The following is a 20,748-nucleotide window of genomic DNA, read 5'->3' as shown; positions in this document are numbered from 1 at the left end:
CGGAATGCATTTTTATAAAGCACAAAAGAAGCATCATTTCGGTTTACTTTACCCAACTCCACCAAAGCAAACCTTTACAGCCAACAACAGATAATGCAATTTATGCTATTACAAACCACTTCTCGCTCTATTCGCATAATGAAAGTAAAGCCCTTTTCAACACCAAGAAAGCTAAGCTACACACAAACGGTGGTATTTCGCCTACAAATCATTACAACTACAACTGGATGGTGGTTTTTAATGTTTTTAATAATTTTCTGATTTATCGCCCATTTGCCACGCTTCTCATTCATTTCTTGTACACTCTGCTTGATAATCAGAGTTAGCAGAGAAAAAGCGCTAAACGGCAGTAAAAAACAGCTACACTGAACTCATTCCGGCTAACGGCAATGAGGGGTTTCATCGAGCAGGATAGGAAGTAAAGAGACATGTAATAATATCCAAAATAATATCCATACAGTTGATTAAGCGTCTTTTCATTTGCAGAGCAGAGGAGAAAGCTGCTTGGGATTTAGTAGAAAAATAGACGAAACGGTATGGGAAAATCTCTCTGAAAAGAAAATCATTTGAAGGGGCAATGGACATAGTTTTGTAATTAAATTTTTATCTTAGGATTATGGGGGGAACATTCGAATACACTTGATTTTTGCAGCTTTAGGTCAACTTGTTTACTTACCTTAAGCTCAAATTTAGTCTTTTGTTGTGATATGTAAATTATTACAATTATTACTTTACTTCGAAATTATTTTATTACACCGCCTTGGATGCACAAGAGTTTTAACAAAGCTCTCTTCTCCGATTATCCCTTCCTGTCTTGTCTTGTTGGTCAGGGGAGAGTTCTACGATGAATTTCTTCACCGTTACCACCGACAGTTGTTGGTCCACGCGTGGATTTTCATGAAAAATGCTGTCGATGCAATACTGGGCATTATTAAACTCAGCGGCAAACTCCACTGGCTGGGCGGCAATGCTAACCGCTTGAACGGGGAGCCCACTGTGAAAAGGAAAGTTTAAAAATGTCCATGAAACTTTTTACATATTTAACACATTACACAAACATCCTAAAAAACACTCACACAATGGTAGCCCTGACAAATACTGTCTGAAATGTTTCCAGTATCGGGCGAACAATGTCGTATTTGTCATTGCCCTTGACGCGGTTAGCGAGTAGGGCGGTCGAACAGTTCCATTCAGGATGTGCACGTTGATCGTGGAAGGATCGGCATTCGATGGGGAGCATACGTACTTCCCGCTGTCGGTGGTACGGGCGCGCTGTATTAGCAGGTACGATGTCGTCATTTCACCCTTTTCCGTTATGACCGACACACCGCCCCGGGGTGAATCGTAGTTGATCTCCTGCAAAAAAAATGTGACGTGAGAAATGAGGAAAAATCACTCGAAATGGAATAAATAGAATTTGCTCTCAAACCAATAAAAAACCACCCAATCAATTGACATTGACACTCTTCATTCGATCCATTCATTTTTATTGATTTTTAAGAATGAAGCAGTGAAAGCTGTGAGCGATTTGCTTTTAAGTGCAGTTTCAACGGGAACGTGACCGACAGGGAATTTTCATTTTCAATGGAGTGAGGGTAAAACATCGTGAAAGCAAGCAAGATCATATTCCATTATGAACTATTTGCACCGAAGTATGTATTCACGCTTTTTCATTTGGCCTTGGCGAAGTATTGAGGACTTGAAATACTTTTCTATTTAATTATCAGTTCGTTTTTTAAATTATGCTATTAATTCTGAATTTATAAGGAGAACGAGGGGTGCTAAAGGATGGTTTCAAAAGGCTCAGAGATAACTTTAAGCATGAAGATACAATCGAAACGTCCTTAAACAGTGATTTAAGGTTTTTAGATTAGTGTCAGTGATTAGCATTTAGATATAAGTAAATGTTTTGTTTTGTTTCAGTTATAAACAAGTGTGAAATAAACATTTCATCGGGTCAAATCAAGTGAATGTTTCATTTCTTAGTAATTAAAAATGAATCAAGAACAGGTTTGTTTTTCAAATATAATAAACTTTATCATCGTTCCCTCAATTGGTTTCAATTGTTTGCTTTCGATGAATAAGAAAAGGCATAATAATAACTCAATTTTATAGACAATAACATTATTCCCACAGCAAATTACAATGCTTATCGTTTTGAGCGTAATGTTTAATATTTCAGGATGTACTTTATTAAATAAAATAAAAAAACGACCGTTATTTTTACTATCATCGACAACTCTATTCTTTAACAAAGAGAGCTCAACCATTGTTAGATTTATTATTTACCCTCAGTGGCGCGTTAAACGGTGGGCGGACTGGGCGGCCGCCAGGGGCCCCGTCGATCTAGGGGGCCCCGTCATTGTGGATGTTCGACTTCGTACGTTGCTGCTAAAATGGAATGCACAGAACGCTGCGCTTAACTACCACCGAAAACCCGTTACACAACACAAGCATACAACACACCCAAACAAAAGTTTAAAGGCCCCGAAACACAATATCAATACACCGGCTCGTAGCCGGTAAAATTAGCAGGAAAAACTGACTAACATCAAGCAAGCAACGGTGCTCCAGTGGGTAGAGGTTTCATTCGAGAAACGATTCCATCGATATCGATGTGTGCGCTTTTCAATTTGGCTTGGATGAAACGTGCCTGTGTTTGTCTGGGGGCCCCCTATACTTGTTTTGAAGATGTGTGCCGAAAACAGATAGCTGTTTTCACGCGAAAAATGGTATTCACATCTCAAGCCTGAGATCGTGGAGCGTGCCTGCTTTTAACGCAAAACCTTAAATTTCCACGCGGGGCCTTACTCAACTTTTGTGGTCAACTGACAAATAGGGGAAATCGGGAAGGGGTGGTATTTATATGTCCAAAAAGAAACTGTGCCATGTTAATATTAAAATGATGTTTTATCACTATTTACATACAACTTTTTGCGTGAAGACAAGATAAAAAACCGTTACAGCTATGCTGAAACTAAAACTCAAAGGTGGTTTACGGGGCCCCAACTATTATGTGGACTCTTCGATGAAGGGGCCCCTTCGGTAAGGGCCCCCGTCGGTAAGGAGGCCCCGTCGATAAGGGGCCCCGTCTATAAGGGGCCCCGTCAATGAAGGGCCCGTCGATTTGGTGTCTTGGTGTGGATGGTCGATGCACGAGCTCACCAAAAAAACGCGGAGACACTTGCTGCTAAAATCCAATGCACAGCACACAGAACAGAACGCTGCGTTTAACCACAAAGAAAACCCGTTTCAACAGCCACAAGCACACATCATACACAGTCAAAAATTTAAAGGCCCCTAAACAAAATTTCAATACACCGGCTCGTAGCCGGAGAAATTAGCAGGAAAAAATGACACCAAGCTCGCGTCGCTTTAAAAAGCCTAGGAAGGTCGTTTGGTCAACGGTGGGTTCAGTGGGTTGAGGTTTCATTCGAGGAATGGTTAAATCGATGTCATTGTGTGCGCTCTTGGCTGGGATGAACCGTCCTGTACTTGTATACGGGGCCCCTACTACCGCTTTGCGATTCTGTGCCAAAAGCAGACAGCTGTTTCACACGAAAAATGGTATTCACATTCCTGGCCTGGGATAGTGGATTGTGTGTGTCTTTTAATGCAAAAACTAAAATTTTCATTCTTGGCCCTAATCGAACACATCCAGTTTGTGGACCGAAGAGAAGGGGAAATGGGAAAGGTTTCAGTTAGAAGAAAGGGGGAAAAATACTCAAGGAACCTATGGAACATGTTCATTTATATATGGTTTTTATCGACTATTTCAAGTTTTGCGAATACAACAAGACCAAAAACCGTTACAGATGCATCTACATACAGCCATACACAGCCATAATACGAAGAACAATCTCCATTGCCGCGTCCATTTGGGGCCCCGTTGATGATCCCGTCGATTGAGGGGCCCCTTCTATTTGGTGTTGTCAACCCAATATATCTCCATTTTCCCCCCGGGGGTTATGTTTACAATCAGATTTACTATTACTACCAGACCTATCAGAAGCATATTTATTTTATTTATCATAAGCATTTTACTATCAGAAGCAGAAAACATTTGCCTTTTTAACATGTGCAATATTTTTGTTTAACACGTGCACCTAATTTGGAAGCGTAGAACGCTGCGATACATGCCCACAGCTCAAAACAATATCATTTCATCATCGTTGGCCCAATGCATTGAACGTTACGCGCGAGTTGGGTAAAGCGAAATCCGTTACAAGAGATGCCTCACGCAAATTACTTGCACATACGACATTAAAAGGCTCCGAAACCGATCTCAACACAACGGTTCGTAACCGGAGAAATTAGCAAGAAAAATTGGCTGACACCAAGCACGCTCTTTTTATCTGTTGAGGTTTCATTCAAGAATCGATTCCGATGTCGATGTGTGCGCTTTTTAATTTGGCCTGTGTCTATGTTATCACGCAAAAACTAAGAACTCGTGCCCCTGCTATTTTTTGGGGACTGGACGAAGTGATGGTGGAAAAGCAAGCTGTTGAAGGGTTTGGGTCAAATTTGGAAGGGTCGGCGGAAAACAAATATCGATATGAATGATCGCGTAAAATTTGACGGTAGCGGTCGGCAAAGTCCGGCCCGCCACAATATGCAGTCAGGCCCGAGAAAATATTTGCGCGATTTTGAAAGATAGGAAGATCCTATTCATTACAAATTAACTGAACATATTTTAAAATGACAATTCATATCGTTGAACTATTCCAAATTTGATCACCATAACATGGATTGTCGGACCAATCAATATGGTCAAATTTGAGGAGAAATTAGAAAATAGAAACGAATAATTCCATAAAAACCTGACTGTTGATTTTACGAGAACAATGGTTACACACTATTGCTTTTTAAGGATGCAACGATTTTCTTGGAGTTTTTTTTTTAAGAAATGCACTATCAATTGGTCTGACCTGGCCTTACTTGTCCGTGGCCTCATAATAGTACTGAACGATTGTACGATTGTCTCGATAATTTTTCAGCTGTTAAGGTTTTTGTACCATCTTCAGATATATCCTGAAAACATTTTGCAACATGGAAGGAAGGGTACATTCAGAAGCAATATTGCGATTTTGCTTAATTGTTTTGAACTTTTTATGACTTTTGCACAGTATGCTGCAGACTCTTAATTGAAGAATCTTTACAATCAATTTTAGTTATTTAATAAAATGAATTTGAAACTTGCTTGGATGATATAATAATTTAAGAAAACCAATAACCAATCGCATTGTTTAATATCATAAACCAGTTATTTGGGTATTAACTGTAATAATTATAGTAATATATGTGTAAAAAAATGCATTCTCCTGGCCCTCACCGCTCGATCATTTAGAAAGCAGCTGATCTAAAGCAGTGGTCTCCAACCTGTGGTCCGTGGATTACTTGAGACAAACATACTGCAATACAAGGTATTTCCAGTTACTTTCGAATGAAAATATTGTTTTTCCCGCGAGCAACAAGTTATCGCTCTGACCGATTGAAAATGAAGTGGCCGTAATTCGAAGCAAGACGGTACTTCAGTATTCATTGTAAAGGTAAACACCAACGTAAAAGCAAAATATTGTTTTCATGTTATGCTCACGATGACGATTTTAAATCAAATCGTCCGTATTATGAAACACGAGCTAGAAACTGTAAAGTAGGAAAGAAAATATCGTTTAGAACCATCGTTCTTGTCAATAAAAGACAAATGTAACTAGCTTAGCGAAAACGATAACTTTCCGACCTTTAACTTCTTTTGAGTATAGATAAAACCAACTCCGATCATGGCAGGTCAGATTTGTTCGGATTGTCAGGATAGGACTAAGCCCATCCATCATCTATCGACTTCTCATTTAAGGAGTTTAGTTATGTCCTCCTACACAAGGTAATCCCTCTAAACTCCAACGTCCTAAAGGTTTTTATGATCGCCTAGACGATCAAGTGTCGAAAGTCCGCTTCGAAACAGTATCCACAGTACCCAAAATTTGAACATACCACAAAGCCTTTCTGATATTACTGATTGTTTAGTCATTGATATCGATTAAAAATTGGCGAAAAAAAGTATTGAAATTGGGGTTTTTATTGATGCGCGGGTGGCAGTCCATGCTGCTCTTGTTCATCTCTGTTTCATAAAGATTTATACAGATGTGAACTGTATTTTGTCGAAGCAAGTTTGTTGATTTGGTACGCACTCACGGTTATCATGAAATTTCAGCAAGAACAGCAAAGTGGTGTGAAGATTTTTCTCAACCAAAACGTTAATCCCGCAAGCCGAATACGCACCTAAAATTTATCGGGGTGTAAGCGGTTACCAAATCAAATGTTTGTTCATCACGAGCAAGTGGGCATCGCATTTTGTTTTCTTTTGAAGCTCAGAAATGTCGTTTTGACAGAATAAATAGCTGCATTTTCAGTAATTTGTTTTACTGATATTCAGTGAAACGAGAAAACCATGTATTACTCAATAGCTTTCAGTAAAAAATGTAACTGCAGCAAACTTATAAAATTTGCAGTGTATGATTCGTACACCAAACCCCCCCCCCCCCCCCCCCCCGTCGATGGATTTGGTGAAGGGGCCCCGTCTACCATAACGCCTAGGGCCTCGGAGAGGCTTGACCCGCCGCTGTTTACCCTGCCTATTAAATGTTTCAGTTAGGGCATAAAACACATCACATCTCTTAAAATATGTCTAAACACAACCCCCTTCCTATCGAGACATCAAAATGGATAACGTTTCCACACTAAGCTTTCGGACATGTTCTCACATTCATCCAAGCCATAATACATATCTTCCGCAACTCCAGACACACAAACACACCTCTTCTCCGCTTACCTGATTGTTGTGGGTCCAAAATATGGTTGAAGGAGGCTCGGGCGAGTTCCGCACTATGCAGGTTAAATTTACAGTTGAGCCCGTGTTGATGTACAGATCCGGCACACCAACGATCGTGGTGATTGGCTCTGCAGATGGAGATGGAGTAATAGGGAAACGTGGAAAGAAGAAAACAAGTGTCTGTTAAAATGGAAATAAACCTATACCTCAGAAAAACGAAACACTCTAAGGCGTTTCAGAAAGAGAGAGAGAGAGAGAAAGAGAGAGAACGAGCAATACGTATCCTAAATGGGTATTAAACCAGTATCAGCCCCGTGCATTTAGTCCGGCTGGACACTTACCTACGACGGCAAGGAACATTGAGTGCCCGACCGGTGGCGTAGTGGAGATCTGACACTCGTACACGCCCGTGTCCCGCTTCTGGGGGTATCTAATCTGAAAGAACAATGAACCAACGGGTATTAGCTGCCAGTGGGAGACAGACAGACGCAAAAGAGGCGAGAAAATAAAGTGGACAAAAAAGAGAGTACAACATTCCACGGACGGAATCTCCAGAGAGCTTGCGTGTTCGTGCGTGTGCACATGGATCTATTGCCAACGCCCACCAGCACATGATCGATGGCCCGAATAGGCCATATAGAGTGTCAATAGAGGCAGAGTGGGTTCATTTTTTATCATTTCATATAGTTTGCTGACTCGTCGTTTGTGCTTTTCCCCAAGCTCTCAAAAGGCTCAACCAGAAGGAGGAACAGAGTGATAGAGGTTGCACTAAATAAAAACAAAAACACACATCGAGTGACACAATGGGGCAATAGAGGAATAGGGGGGCTTACTTGTAGCGACCAGTCATCTGTCTGGGGATTATGTACAGCCTGGAAACGTTGATCAGACGTATAGGTGAATCTACCTACGGTTAACAGATGAATGTCACGATGCCGCACCCAGGACACCTGTCGAGGACGAACGATCCGCACAGGGGGACGTTGCACGTTGTGTTGTGATATATGAACAGGTGTAGCACACACACAGAGGAAAAAGAGAAACAAATAAAAACACATGGTTAGAATTTATCGGTACGGAAGCAACTCGATCCCGAAAGCAAAAAAGGACACAAAAACGGGCAAAACGCGTTGTTGTGGGTAGGAAAAAACAAGTACAGAAGCAATACACAGCACCATTGAAATTGAAATTTACCGTTTTGTTGCCGATGTTCTTCACCCGGCAGTTGAGATAGGCCGTCTTCCCGACCAGCGCTGTAATGTTCTTCGAGGCGGACAAATCAAAGTGTGGCCCACGGTCGAGCGGCGTCCGCCGTAGATTACTCTCGTCCGAGTCGTAAATTTCGTTCTCGCTTGTCTCCGCATGCTGATGGTGATGCTGCAGATGCTGGTGAAAGCCAAGGTGCAGATTGCCAAGGTACGGTGGTGTCCGGTTGCGTATCGGAGGGCGTGTTACCGGTGAACTGCTGCGATCGTCACTCAACTCCAGCAGGAACTGTTCCTCCGAAAAGGTCTGCAGTGACTTTGTAATGCCTTCCGGGTTGGTGTTGTGGGATGAAAGTTTTCAATCGATGACCACAGATCCGGTGGCATTGGTAGAAAGTAGAGAAAAGATACAAATTAGAGGTGGCAGTTGGAAGCTGTCGAACACAGGAAATCGAAACGTCAGAAGGTCGGGATGATAAATGAAAAACAATGTTTCTTTCACGATTTTGGGATGAATATAATTGAAATTTGTATACTTTGTTGCTTTCATTAATAAAGTTTTTACACACTTTCTTATGAAGGAAGACATATTACAGATTTGCAGAGCGCTTCAAGTGACAAAAGCTCACTAGAAATTGAAGTAAGTTAAAGTATTGAAGGAAAATTATAATTTTGAAATAACATATACCATGGAGGCTCAATATTATAGTAAAAAAACATTTACATATGAAACAAATTGGAAAATGTTATAACAAGCTTTATCTATTCAGACTTAATAATTTTCATCTTATCAGGAGTTCAGTTTATTTGTTTTTCAAGTAAAAACAAAACGGTTACAATCATTTAGCTTTGATGTAATTTATTATTGGGATTTCACTTTCTATTAGTCGTTCTTATTGACGAATAATAAAAGCACTTATTATCCCTTATTAAATTTATTTTTGTATTTAAAGGCTAAATATAACTACAATATCAATAATTGCTAGAATGACCATTATCTTAAACAATCACAACCACCAACATGCATCATCTTCAGTGAGACAACTCATCGTACCCATACGTACTTCATGGACTTCCTGCCTGTTGAATTTACCTCAAGCAAACAAGATTAAATATACATAATCTACGCTGCAATATCTCTCTCTTCATAAGATCGACTGTAACTGTCTTGCCCTTGAAGGATGATATCAATGTTCTAAGCTCACCACAAGCAAGAAAGTCACTTCAATTGACCATGACGGTCAAAGGAAAAGCCTTTCTGCTCCCTTAGATTGAGCTGCATCCAGCTGTGAAGCTTTGGGTTCATCGCCCTGGAGCGTAAATTAATTTATCGTTGTTATCAATCTTGCTCTCACACTCGGAGCCGTTGCGGTTTAATGCGGCTCTATCGCTTCCGGCTAGATAAGCTTCCTTGAGCACACAAATACAGCAAAAAAGCAAACACCAGCAAAGCCAATCAAATGTGACAGCTCTGTTGCAGGCAGGTGTGAGATGTTATCACATGGGAAAAGATACATAAATCAACTGTCGCCACATAATCTTTCAGTGATGTTGGCGATTGTGATGTGATTGCGTTGAAGTGCAACTGGATGCCGTTGGTAGAGGAGGGCGGGTTTGTGTGAATGTTTAAATGTTTAACGAAACGCTACTGGCAGTCGTGTGAATGTGCTTTTGTGGACTTTTGATTTACAATCATAGCTCCTGGGCGAGTGATGGCATTGGTTCGATTGGTACATTCCGAACATCAAACGGAATTAGCCTAGTGTTACTGCAGAGCAGATTCCGATGATTAAGTGAAGCTGTTTATGGGTTTAAGTTTTAATTGCAACTTGTGTTTATTTGCAGTTGTTTAGAAAAAGAGACTTCGAAATCATAACTCAGGACAATCAGTGTGATATGCCACACCGTTTAAGCCCTCAGGAGAAACGAGCTGATAAGATGCTTTAAAAGTATACATTTCCATTATCAAGTAAAACATTAAAATTTATCTCATTTTAACTGATTAGTAAAGGCCTGAGGGCGTTTTGTTTTTACCTTGTAACAAACTCGTTTCGTCTATTCCATAATCCCAGCCCATTACGTTAATTCAATTCCGATGGACTGCCACAATTATCGGATTTCGGTTGTTAATTGTGTGAACGCTAAATGAACTCCAAATTAAATCATTCCTGCAGGGCACCTGCAATGCTCCTAACGGTATAATCCCCACCCGGGATGGTGAGGGAGGGCTCGGTCGGAGCGCCATCGGAGCGCCAAACTTTCCAAACTGATTGGTAACGATTATAACCGTATAATTAAGCCCTTTTTGCCTGTGATTTGGCTGTGTGATTGTGTCCTGTGGCTGGATACAAACGCTCACACAGGCACACAGACATATTTTCCTATTGATTATCAATTCCGGAAATAGCCGATTCCCATCTGGTTTTGTGGAATCGGTCCGAAACGAAAAACAGTGTAGAGGATATGGTAGTGAGGATTGTTGACCTTAAATCTGGCACACCTCCCCAGTGGATACGCAGCTGGTACACATAGAGACTGGAAGCTTCACAGGACGGCAACTGAGCAACGTGATTGGAATCTGTCAAGGGAACACACACAGTTAATTAACGGAAAACACTCTCACCGCAAGGCACACCAGGCTAACGGGAGTGGCGAAGTATCATGCAGCTGCGACAACTAGCAATCGACCGCTGAGTGGATTTATTGATGCGGTTTGAGTGCTGATTATGGTTAAAAGGAAAACAGAACAAGTCATGGATTGGGGAGGATCAATTTTTGCGAAATGCGACGCGTGACAGTTTTTACAGTAGGAAACAGAGATTTAAATAGGATTCAATGTCAGCTGTAGGATTGATGTATTTTTGGGTTTTTTTATAATTGAAACTAATGAACGGTTACACGATTCAACGAGAGCTGCGGTTGAAGGTTCCTGACATTTTTTTGCCATTAACTTGCAGACATAAATAGTAGAAAATGCTTAGAATTATATGAGATTGCTATAAGTAATGAAATTCTTAATACAGAATGCTTACATTCAGGCTCATAACTCTGCCCGAATTAGTGATAAGGGTTAGCAAAATAAAACACATCAATTAAATTTGTCAGTTGGCTTTGAAAGCTTCTTTATCTTCTTGGATAGCATTTTGCCGTGTTTACAGATTGCAAATGTGAACCAGATGTTGTACAGTTATGCCATTGTGCTGGCATGGACACCAAACCATTGTTCAACCAAACCGACCCCAACATGAGGTACAAAACCCAAGATTAATATTCATACATTTTCAGTTCCACAAAAAAGGGTTCGCCCATACTGACACTATTGCAGAGAATAGGCATTTTTTGGGCACTTTTACGCGAAACATCTTGCACTGCCGTGCATGCTTACGAACCATTAAAAGCCGCCCTCTACCTCTACTGGAATTGATGAGCTTTATCATAAGCAGACCCTTCTTGCCGCACTTGAACACGAACAAAGCAGATAACAGATAAAAGGATTACAATTGAGACTCCATAAAGTACTGTCTCGACCTTAAATAACCTCCTTAGAACCCGTAATGGCCGTTTATTCTGGTTTTCCAGCCAAAGGGGCTCCAGTTCCGGCTAGCGTGTCGGTATTCCATCTTCGGTGATCCTTTCTGCTTTTTTTACGTTACTTTGACTTCCTACACTCGCGTAATCTTACCGCAATATTTCAAGCCTGGGACCATCAAACCAGAAACCCACGATGCAGCCCGCATTCGACTCCGGAAAGGTCACTGCGAGGCGAAATATGTACGCACCAACCTTTCTAGAGCGGCTGTTCGACAAGATTCTGCTCGGTGTATAAAAAGGGTCACAATTTCTCAGATTTTCTGATTCTGGTACCGAGTTCATGAATATTCTTTGTGCCATTGTTGCCCTGGTGAGGGTTTTTGTCTGTTCTCAAATACACCGAATCTGATATCTCTACACAATGTTCGTTAAAAACAAGACAAATGGTTTGACGATCGTGTATAGTACCGAAGAAAACGGGATAACATAAGTAAGCCTTCTTTTTTGCTGTTCTTTATAACCATCGGCATTCTCGCTTATACAGCATCTCGTTCGCATGCATTAAATGTGCGTGTAATGTGTTTTATCTCATTAATGCACAATTTATAGGATCGACAACAATGGGTATTATCCGCTATCATGAACCCCGAGTTACTTTTTATAATTAGATTGGAAAGGATGGAATACAACCATTTACAAAATTCTGTCCAAACTTTAAACACATTCTAATGGTATTGCTGAAACTGCAAGAATAAACTACCTTATTTATTAAATTACACACAAACACGCTTTCTTTCCGTTACCATTATTACTTTCAATCGGGAAACAATGTAACACGGAAATTAATTACAACTTTTCATCGCTTCCATCATTGTCCTCTACAACAATATCAAACACCTCACACACGTGCCCTTGAGAGCGTGTTCGCGAAATATCAAATTAACACAACTGTAAACACTTTACAAAAACGGTACAAAAAACCGGAACGATGCAGAGAACAAAACAGAACCGCCCAACTCTTCACAGAATGCACAACAAGCTCTTGTTCTCGCAAACGTGCTACCATGAAGTAAGTGAATGTTCGTGTGTCTGAGCTTTGCTTCCTGCTGCAGGCATCAACTCTAGACTTAAGCGAAAGCGAAATGAACCATTATTATTTAAATTACATCATTTCGGATTGCTGGGTGTGTTCGACGATTGATATGATGGGCGTTCGCGAATGTGAATGTGTGTCGTTGGAAAGCGAAACGAGTCAATCGACTGGTGCGAATTACTGTATCCTCCTGTCCTTCACTCCCGCTGTACACGAATTGCTGTAACCGAAAAATGCAAATCCATTCCGGCACAAACGGAACCAGCCAGCCCGGGCTGTCGTTAAGCGTAAATGGCTATTAATAAATCATTCCGAGGCGTTTCGCACGGAACGATAACGTCATTTTTGTTTTTGCTTGCGTGTGTGAGAATTTTCGCCTGATTGCTTCACGCCGTCGTTTGGGTAATTTTAAGCTTTCGCTTTGCGTGTTTTTTTGTCATCTTTTGCTTTTGCCGCCTGCGATGTGGATGTGGAACAAACAGAAATAAAATAATCCCCGAGCTCAGCGTAAAACCAGCGTTCTGCTCGAGCGTTTCAAGACATTTGATGACGTTTTGACGTGTTTTCAATTTGTTTTTTGCTGATTTTTTGTGTTCGTTTTGCTTCCTCCAAAACTTGGACACATTTAGTTAAATGGAAAAATGATTTCAGTTTGTGCGAAACGCAGATTACAGTGAGCGTTGAACAATGTTGTCCCGCTTTCTTGTGCATGAGCAGAGTGGACAGAAAAACGGAGCTTCAACGCACACAAAAAAATCACTCAACACTCCATGCTAACGGCTGGCAGTAAAAGCCTTACCGTGGTGCTGCTGTTATGTGTGTATGTTTGCGATCAAATTCAATTTTGACGCCAGGCAGGACGGATGGAAAACGCAAACCTGTTCTGGTGGCCGCCGGCACCGGCATGATGGAATTTCGCTGGTCGGTGCGATATTCTGACAGCAGCAAACGCATCACAAGTGAGCGATCGAGGATAGTGAAGCAAGGGCAAGGGAGTTTTTGTGTGTATTTTGTGCAAATACCTTTTTGCTTTCTGATATCAGAACGAGAATAAAAGGAAAATATGCTTCGGAATTTGTAAAAGGTACATGGAAGCCATATGCTTGGAAGGAAAGCCTAAAATCTAGTATTTGTGATTCTTCATGAAAGGGTATGTTTCTTCATTCCTGATAAATGATAATATTGTTCTCACAAGTTTCAAACTTTGATAAACAACCAAACCAGTTTTTAATGATTCGTCCATGGAACAAGCTTAATGGACATATATTTATAAATCTATTATCTCCAAAGAAATTTCATCCCACTTGACATACTAAGCTTTCACCAAATAATCGATACCGTACCGAGAAACCCTGCACTGCTGAAACAAACGACACTGTTCTATAACTTTTCTCCCGGCCAAATTTCAACGAGAATCAAGGAAACAGACATGACGAAAAGCCAACCGAGCCTATTCTAGCTCTCTCGGCATGGAGCTTCAGCTTGTGTGTTTAAGGGATTCATTTCCCAAACCCTTTCGAAGGCAAGTTGATGTATGAAGAAGGGAAAATTGGTTCGTAGATTTTTGTTCCTCCACTGTTTTTAATGATCGATGCAAAGAGGTATGTCTGGATGAAGAAACAGTTTTAGTTTGCTTGTTTCGCTAAAAATTTCCGTTGAGTTCCATTTGTATTGTGCGTAACGTCTTTGGTAAATATATTTTTAAAAGCTTAAAAACTTTCGGGTTTTAAGAATATGAAAATGAATGCATAAAAAGACAAGAGCAACAGCAAATGTTACAATGGCGTTTCACAAAACAAAAACTAACAATATAGCATTAAAACACATACGACAGTTCCTCACATTGACTGACTCTGATGCAAAGCAAGCAAGGGTCCGGCGAGACAGAAACCAATCTCAATTTATATAATTATACTTCTTGTTATCTGCATATTACTTTCCAGCGATCCATGCATTCTGAGATTTTTCTCTCGGTCACTTTGGGTAATTATACTTGCAGACTTGGGAAATGAATAATCCCACAACACAAATAAAATGTATTCCAATCTCTACAGACAACGGCTCATACCTGCACGCTAAGCAATGACCGTGGAAATGATGAAAAATCAACGCTTCTTGCAACACTTCAACTGATGAATAAATGTCCCTAAAGGCGGGATACTAAGCCAAATACGAATCATTGCAAACGTACTCACAAAGAAATGCTCACAATAGCTCCGCTAACCTTACTTAAATAAAAAAGAAAGAGCATAAAAAAGGTTAATTTTTTTCAGCAGTAGAAAGGGAAGGTCAGGGTTTTCGGTGCCTTCCTCTACTCGGTTGACCTGGCCTGATGGTAGCGAGCAGATTACAGTATTGCTTCATGCCTCGTTTCAATGCTTTGCTTATGCAATGGATCATATCCTCCGCGTTTGTTTGCCACTTTCCATTCACCTTGATGATGCTTTCCGCGTCCTAAAGCGTGTACACGAGCAAACTCAATGCTATTTCTGCGTTGTTTCGATTTAAATTGTACAAAGATATGCCAATGATACGCTCCAAACGAGTCCTTGGGCGGGTGTTTGTATGTGTGTTTGCCTTGTATATTTTTTATTCGCGGTTGCTTCATTTCAATAGCTCGAGAGAAAGCAAATGCACCCTCAGCCCAGTGTGGTCCCGAAACTGTGCCTGGAGCCGGCCGGTGTACTGAAGGGAAATCAGAGCTAATAAATCAAAATGCGGCACATGCGGGTTGAGAAAGATCGAGTGTGCCATTCACGTGGTCTCTAAGGATGGGATGGTGAAACAAAACGGCTGGAGAGAACAAAATACAAAGCAGACTCTACTTAAGAGTTTTTTTTTGTTTCTTTGGTTTGTTGATTGAGCTTTTAGAAATACTTGTGTAAGTCTCATTGTGCACGTATGATTGTGTAGCGAAGAATGCCAATATAATGATGACTCGTTATTGTACTTTAGTAAACCTTTACATGTATGATTCATCATACCTAATTGAAGGTTTTTGTTGAACAAATATGACTTAAAGAAAAATAATAAAAAAAACTGAGCATCATGCAACTCATTGAGCTAACATGTAAAAAGCATTCAATAACTTCTCCTATCACAGAGGAGTAAAAAGGCTAAATTATAATATTTCCTGCACAAAATCGCTACAGTTGTCACCTAAACAACATACCTCAAGTATAAGTAAATATACAATAATTCATAAACAAGGTTCAGAAGAGAATGAATTGCACCACACATAATTATCTGAATAGCTCAGGGTGCTTAAGCTAATGACAGAAACACAGATGTTGATGAAGTAATTCTTATATACAATATTCTTTGTTCCCTGTTTTTAATGCATTTAAATATTTTTATAAATATTTGTTACATATTTACCTACGAATTTATGTACTGAAATCTAACGTATAATATCCCCTAATAAAAAGACTTTAAATTTCCAATAAATATAGTGTGAAGCTCATATGATATATTGTTTGTTTTACTTACCGTGGTTTAAATGTACGATGAAAAGGAAAATTATATTTATTCCATACTGAGAGCGCAGTGTGGCCATTACTGAAAAAAAGATAACGGACAATTTAGTTTGTTTGTTTGTTTTAAACAGCTTTTTTGCTTAATTGACCGATGACTGATTAATGCCAAAACAATCCACAACACCAGCAAGCAACAATTCTTCAAATTGGATACGTTTAATAATAAAACAGAACAAACGACTAAGGCATGCGCTTTTTTGAGTTTTCCTTCCATCTTTTTCCCCTTAGCCATACCTTTCCCATAAGCAAACGTATGAAAATAGGTTGAATAACACTGAATGACAGCACATGTCTCCATCATCTCTGCAAAAACCTTTCCATCGAGGCGCAACATTTGAATGCTTTATTGCATCAGCATATCCAACGGATGGCACGTTGAATACAACACCAAGCATCCTCTCTTCCTTGCAGTATACACATTTCGCTGATTGTGCAACTGGCTAATGTCACACGCACCTCGTGCAGCAGTGTGCAGCAGTCGCCCTCAGCAATTGTCAAGAGTGAAACAGCCACCAGGCGTCTCCATGTTTCGCGCGGGGAAATAGAATATCATGCATCATGCATACACGGGGTCGTACCGGTTGAACACCGTACCGTGGTGGGTTCTGGCAAAAAAACCAAACCTAACTAGGTGATCATTTATGGCGAGCGTACCTTGTGAACTCTACCTCACAGGGACCTACCGTTGCACCGTTGCCGGAAGCGATACCGTGATAGGCTATATTCAAATTTTCACATTTACCCGATGCGTCGGCTATCGCGATGCTAGGTACACTATGTTAGTGTAAAAGCAAGCTACCACGGTAGATTTTTTTTTTCAATCTACTGCTAGTTTAGGAGCTGTAGGTCATCTGGTGCATGCTAGGGGTCGTTCGGAAGATATCCACTAACTTTGGAGGCTTCGGCGGTTTGCGATCCGATGGAGCCTGTCGTTTTTCATCGAATTTTACATTCTCTGCGGAAACTCATTAGTGGTTAAAGGTTGACCTACATCCTTCACTCACACTCTCTTGCACATACAAACACGTTTGAACTCACGCTAAGGGCCACCATTTGGAACCACAAATTTTCCCATCGCAGCAACACTCGCACATTTTACCAGGCCACGGTAGGTGCATCTCCCTACAGCAAATGGGAAAGATTTTTTCGTCGAACGTACTTTCAACCACCAATGTCAGTCATGCAGCCATAAAAGCATGACAGCAATTAGGCCATCTTTTTCTATTTCAGGAAGACCCTTGATGCAATCGTGGGCGCTATTTAGAGAGGTCATTAATCGTCTTAGTTTACCTCGCATGGTTTATAGAATTTGTGATTTGAATTTCTAAATCTCCAAGAAGAATAGTTACAGACATCGGCACAGTAAAATAAAATATTACTTATTAAATTTATTTCTTGTTTTTGAATGAAAAATATTACTTTACGTTTTAAACGGCAGCAGACATCAAGCATGAAACCCAAAAGAAAAATTTAATGTTCATCAGAGTTGGACTTATTTCACTGGTAAATAAAATGCTCCAAAATACTCAATTCAGTTTCATGCCAAAGACAAACATTTTGAAAAATTCTACAAAAAATGCTTTTACTCAGCCGCATTCTTCTTCTTCTTCTTTGGCTCAACAACCGATGTCGGTCAAGGCCTGCCTGTACCCACTTGTGGGCTTGGCTTTCAGTGACTAATTGATTCCCCCCATAGCAGGATAGTCAGTCCCACGTATGGCGGCACGGTCTATTTGGGGATTGAACCCATGACGGGCATGTTGTTAAGTCGTACGAGTTGACGACTGTACTACGAGACCGGCCAAAGACTCAGCCGCATTACCCTGAATAATTGATTTGAGTATGGGGACACGTTGACAAAGTGGCTCCAAATTGAATTGAGCCTTCTGCATAAATTTACCACTTTCATTCACTCGTTCTTTCTTCTTGTTGCGGGTCATAGCAAGTATTCTGCCATACATATCATGTTTTGTGTATAACGTATGAGAGTTTGTTGACTTTGGTTTTGTTAGTTTTTTGCTGGATTTTATTTGGGAGAATAACTATTAGCATGATCTTCTTTGAACATCGTTTTTGTTGCCCCACCTGCTGCTGTTTGACGTTATTCTTGAGTTTGACTGGATTTATAGAAGCTGATAGATGAAAGAATCCTTTGATCTGATCTTAACACTTTAAGCGCCGTGTCATATAAATTCGCATGACGGTTTTGCTCACCGTTCAGCTTTGCATCTGACGCTCAGTGATTCTCTTGAGAACGAATGAGGTAGAAAAGAGAGAACGAGAACGACATTTGCTACGCCGCTTAACGCAATGAAACAAAAGAGTGATAACAATCGCACGAGAAACTGTCGCTCTCATCGCTCTCATCGCTCTCTTGCCATGCGCTACGTGCTCACTCAAAAACTGTGACGTCAGGCTGGCGGTCAAAGTGTTAAATATCGAAGCGAAGAAAAAAGGGGTGCTACTACCGGTTCACTTGTTATTTTTCTACTTTCAGCACTCTAACGTGCACTGTTTTTGCTCGTTCGTTCGTATTCGTTGTTTGTTGTTATCCCATAAGCAACGGTTTGCTTGAACGAGTAGAGAAGAGCAACTCAAAAAAGCTTGTGCTTCATTGTGTTCGTTCGCCTGTGTGCTGCTGATGCAGGATCAAATGGAAGGATGATTATCATAGCCAGATGCACAGCACAATATGCTCTCGTCAAGAATCTCTGCCGCATCGGTATGGACTGCCTCCGGGCCGAAAGCCAAGCTATCGCTTATGCACAGCACGCACCTATCAAATGGGAACACAAGCACTTTTTTGGTTTGTGAAACGTTGTTAATTGAATTAAAGCAAGTGCAAGCATAACTTGCATACCCTATTCGGGCAGCTTTGTTGATCGTATGCTTATAGCAGCCATATATATACAAAGGGATGCCATCATCTGTGTTTAAATATTTACTTCCATAGATAACCAAATACTGCTTTCAAGCAATTGCATTCCAGGAAGGTTGTCACGCAAGTATGCTGCTGAAGTTGAGAAAAACTTATGAAGAAAGCGCGGGGGATGATTCGAAAACTACCAGGGTAGAATCAGGAATGGAATGCGACGGTGGAATGTTAATTAGTTCTGCCGTATCACTAACATTAACAAAGTTCTCTCCACGCTGTTTCGTTGCGTTCGATTCGCTTGTCATGAATATTTTAAACATGTTGATAAGGTATGGGACTATATGTCTGCCATCTACCAACCCAAAAGTGTCATCTGGTTGAAGCCTTATCTTCCAACTTGTTGGGTATAGTTGAATACGAAAATGTACCAAGAAGTGATCAAATTCTGAATCTGAATTGAAAAATGAATGAATCTTTCCTTTTCGTTTTGGATCAGGACTTCAGCTTTGGATAGCCAAATATAGTACCGAATCATGGCTAAAAGTCCAATCATTGCAATACGCTTGACTTGCCAATTTGGTGTTCTTGCAGTTTGAATCGCAAAGTACCTTCCAGAAAGCATTGGTTTTCCAAATAATACTTAAGGATTTCACATGACTGTTGAAAATAGGATTTTTCGCTGTAACAAAAGATACTATTATTTTTCATTGCAGGCTACAGGGAATTTGCCTGGAATGAATAATTTGAGTAGTTATAGTAGAGTTTTGCAGATTACGTTTATGTATCACGTTCCGTTTTACAGCATCACCTAGAATTCCAAAACCTTTGTTATAGCTTCCAGAGTTATTATATGGATGCATAATCTGCGCACCATTGTTCCTACATTTTCTCATGGGTAGTGATGCTTGCCTGTATGGTTACATAGTAGCTAATGCATCAATGGGATTTAAAATGATATTGTTAACTCAGATCTGACGAATAGGTTTTCAAATCTATCCACAACATGCAATATGATGCGGAATTCATTCATTTACAGGTATGTCGTTTTTGTTATGTATCAGTGCTATTATTCAAACAAATCTATTGAAATCTGCTAAGGCTCTAAGAATCTGAGAGTTTAGCCGTATTGCAACTGAAAAAGCTGAAAAGGAATGATTTTTCGTACTATGGAAACAGCTCAAAAGTAACCATTATTCATACGTAACCCTTCTTTTGACTTGGTATTTTTGCTGCTTGAAAAGGTTATACGAGTTATAGATAGCATGATCACAAGATAACAAAATTGGAATTTTATTCGAAATGAAAAAAAGTTCCAACAAACTGAAAGGAACAACGTGTCATCCCCAAAATCAAATTTCCACTAATCATTTCAGCTGTAACCCGATGATGACACACCTTCGCAGGATACAGATTATCTCGTCTCGAATATTGATTTAACTGTTTCCGAATCTTCCTCCGTCGGTAATGGTGACATGAAAATATCCTCGATGACACAATTCAAACGAAACGGAACATATCAAACAAAACGGCATTGGGTACACTGCTACAATATTGACACTTGAGATAAATGTAGCTTAGATAAATCGAATCCTTTACTTTGTGTTTGAGTTCGACGGAATTTAGTAGACTCTTCCTCCTACAGTGATTGCTTTCGATGCGTATGGGAATGATTGAAGGTG

General features: G+C 40.3%; 1 protein-coding gene across 2 annotated transcripts in view; it reads right to left on the bottom strand.

Annotated features, from left to right (window-relative positions):
- Positions 1–730: 730 nt before the first annotated feature.
- The window catches only part of LOC133393410 (zwei Ig domain protein zig-8-like), a 39,915-nt gene continuing 19,897 nt past the window's right edge, over positions 731–20,748 (bottom strand). Inside the window, exons 2-8 of one of the 2 annotated variants that reach the window (XM_061658275.1) lie at positions 16,148–16,216; positions 8,024–8,361; positions 7,663–7,779; positions 7,171–7,264; positions 6,830–6,957; positions 1,077–1,356; positions 731–994 (exon numbers count right to left, since the gene is read on the bottom strand). In XM_061658275.1, the coding sequence (XP_061514259.1) occupies positions 861–994; positions 1,077–1,356; positions 6,830–6,957; positions 7,171–7,264; positions 7,663–7,779; positions 8,024–8,361; positions 16,148–16,214 (1,158 nt within the window). In that variant the 5' untranslated portion in view covers positions 16,215–16,216 and the 3' untranslated portion in view covers positions 731–860. The remainder of the gene's footprint in view (positions 995–1,076; positions 1,357–6,829; positions 6,958–7,170; positions 7,265–7,662; positions 7,780–8,023; positions 8,362–16,147; positions 16,217–20,748) is intronic. The other variant, XM_061658276.1, reaches the window with a different exon arrangement.

Source organism: Anopheles gambiae, chromosome 3 (assembly GCF_943734735.2).
Source record: "Anopheles gambiae chromosome 3, idAnoGambNW_F1_1, whole genome shotgun sequence".
NCBI classification, from domain to species: domain Eukaryota; kingdom Metazoa; phylum Arthropoda; class Insecta; order Diptera; family Culicidae; genus Anopheles; species Anopheles gambiae.
The sequence above is the reverse complement of the archived record's forward strand: the minus strand, read 5'-3'. Positions and strand labels throughout refer to the sequence as shown.